Source organism: Sardina pilchardus, chromosome 16 (genome assembly GCF_963854185.1).
Source record: "Sardina pilchardus chromosome 16, fSarPil1.1, whole genome shotgun sequence".
Taxonomy (NCBI): domain Eukaryota; kingdom Metazoa; phylum Chordata; class Actinopteri; order Clupeiformes; family Clupeidae; genus Sardina; species Sardina pilchardus.
This window is the reverse complement of record NC_085009.1, coordinates 32,566,637-32,569,136: the sequence shown is the minus strand read 5'-3', so window position 1 is coordinate 32,569,136 and position 2,500 is coordinate 32,566,637. Positions and strand designations below refer to the sequence as shown.

General features: G+C 41.5%; 1 protein-coding gene across 3 annotated transcripts in view; it reads right to left on the bottom strand.

Annotated features, from left to right (window-relative positions):
- Positions 1 to 1,037: 1,037 nt before the first annotated feature.
- The window catches only part of LOC134059993 (uncharacterized), a 3,294-nt gene continuing 1,831 nt past the window's right edge, over positions 1,038 to 2,500 (bottom strand). Inside the window, exons 6-7 of one of the 3 annotated variants that reach the window (XR_009935112.1) lie at positions 1,382 to 1,497; positions 1,131 to 1,257 (exon numbers count right to left, since the gene is read on the bottom strand). Coding sequence is in view for 2 of the 3 variants with exons in the window: in XM_062516564.1 (XP_062372548.1) it covers positions 1,144 to 1,257 (114 nt within the window). In the remaining variant the exon portion in view is untranslated. Of the gene's footprint in view, positions 1,498 to 2,500 lie in introns of all 3 variants that reach the window. The other 2 variants (XM_062516564.1, XM_062516565.1) reach the window with 2 other exon arrangements.

Below are 2,500 nucleotides of genomic sequence, written 5' to 3'. Positions count from 1 at the left end.
CTTTGGGTAACAAATGTCTTGTCATTACATCTTGTCATCACATAATTTTTGTTATAATAGCCTTTGAGGGAGAACCAGCTTCTTGAGACAATAATAGCTAATGCTAACTCTCTGAAGCTAATCATCCTTTGGGAAACAAATGTCACACGGTAATGGGAGAACAAGCTTCTTGGCAGAGTAATCTGGTCAATGTGCTGAAATAGTGCAGTTTACTCATCTGCACCATACTCAAGATATGACAAACACACACACACACACACACACACACACACACACACACACACTGTTCCAGCATTCTGTAGTGTTAGGTTGTTTAACTGAATAACATAGACAAGATCAATTCTGTGTGTGTGTGTGTGTGTGTGTGTGTGTGTGTGTGTGTGTGACTGTGTATGTGTGTCTGTGTGTGAGGTGTGTCTCTGTGCTTTTGTTTTTGGTTTATCTGCAGTGGTAAATGTCTGTGGTCTCTGCTCCTCTAGCACACACACACACACACACACACACACACTTAGACCTGCAGGACAGGAAGCCTCACTGCCATCATGTCCTCATGATATTTTTAGAAATACCTAGGGTGCCTCTCAACATCTCTCCTCGTTGCTTGAGGGGCGTTCCCACTGATCTATAACTACCACTGGATAGACTATGCCATTGTTGCCGCCCCATCATTCTTTATCTAGATCAGTGAGGATGAGGATCGAGGAAGGAAGGGAGAGTGTATAAAAGACCAAATGGGAGGTACCCATACTGAAAAAAATCTAACGCTCCACCCCATCTACCCTCTGCAGCGCCCCCAACAGGCCACAGGAGGACTTGTGTTTCTGATGTTTAGCTAATACAGGTTCATCTGATACAACAGTGGGGGAACAGAGAGAGAGAGAGAGAGAGAGAGAGAGAGGGAGAGAGAGAAAGAGAGAGAGATTTCTCCACAACCTATTAAAGAATATTTTAATGACAAACTGGTACAAGGTACAAACGCAAAAAGTACAAAAGTTGTAATAAATCAAACTGCAGTAATGTCATACAAAACAGGTGCAGTAGTAAAAATCAACAACCTCAGTGCAAGCGTCTGATCCAACTTGTGTCTTTGTCTTGAAGCAAAATAACACACTTGTGTTTGTATATATGATCCAGTTTCTGTCTTTATCTTGCAGCAAAATAAAACACTTGTGACTCTGTGTTCTCCCTGTAGAGGGTCCGCCTTCTCTCCTCCCTCTCAGCCAATCCCAGAGCTGAATATCTCAACACGCCGGACTCCTGAAACACAATAGAGACATGAGAGGGGATGTTGTATCCTAGGCTGCGTTTAGACTGCAGATCGGATATGCTCAATTTCGATTTTGTGCTCATATTCGATTTTTTTGATTGAATGTTTACATACTTTCGCAAGTGACCCAAATCCGATCATGTGTGTTTACATTTCCCAGACACTTGAAATGGTCCGCATGCGCATGGGCTAAAAGTTTCTTGGAAAACATTATTTGTAGCCTACGGGCACTGCACCAGTTAACACAGAAAACACACTCACACCTTTTATTTAAACACTGGTTAACAATTTCAGTCACACAAGACATATAATGCATGTCTACGTCGACTAATTAACTAATTGGCTGCATCTGAAAACAAACAATTGCTGTTCCAGAATAGAGGCGACCTCAAAACCCTGCGGCATCCTCTTGATATTACCAAAATTTTAAAACAGAGAAGGAAGAAACGGGGAATCAAATCAGCAATTATTGCTGCCACCTCAATTGAAAGGGAGATTTGGGTCCGCGATAACATAACTTCATTAACAGGCGCAAAATTGTCACAGATTCATGACAAGTGGGACGCATTGCACTGGAATATTTGATTTGTCTGTTTAGACTGTAGACGTAGTGTAATATTAGCATATTAGCAGCTGTAACAGCAGGGCACTAAAAGATGTAGTGTAATATTAGCATATTAGCAGCTATAACAGGAGGGCACTAAAAGAGATGCAATATAATAGCATATTAGCAGCTATAACAGCAGGGCGCTAAAAGATGTAGTGTAATATTAGCATATTAGCAGCTATAACAGCAGGGCGCTAAAAGACATAGTGTAATATTAGCATATTAGCAGCTATAACAGCAGGGCACTAAAAGATATGCAATATAATAGCATATTAGCAGCTGTAACAGCAGGGCGCTAAAAGACGTAGTGTAATATTAGCATATTAGCAGCTATAACAGCAGGGCACTAAAAGATATGCAATATAATAGCATATTAGCAGCTATAACAGCAGGGCACTAAAAGATTGACTAGATTCCCAGATGGATCATAAAAGGATTCACCAATGGAACGAAATGCCACTAGTCTTCGGACTTCTTCCGACTAACGACATGGAACACACCGAACGCTCGTGTCACCGAGCTCACCAGACTGTCCGATGACGGCTGACGTCTGATGTCACGCTCTTAAAACTTTAACACTCAGATGAAGCCAATCAAAACAATCAGATCAAAGTTGTGCTGGTAGT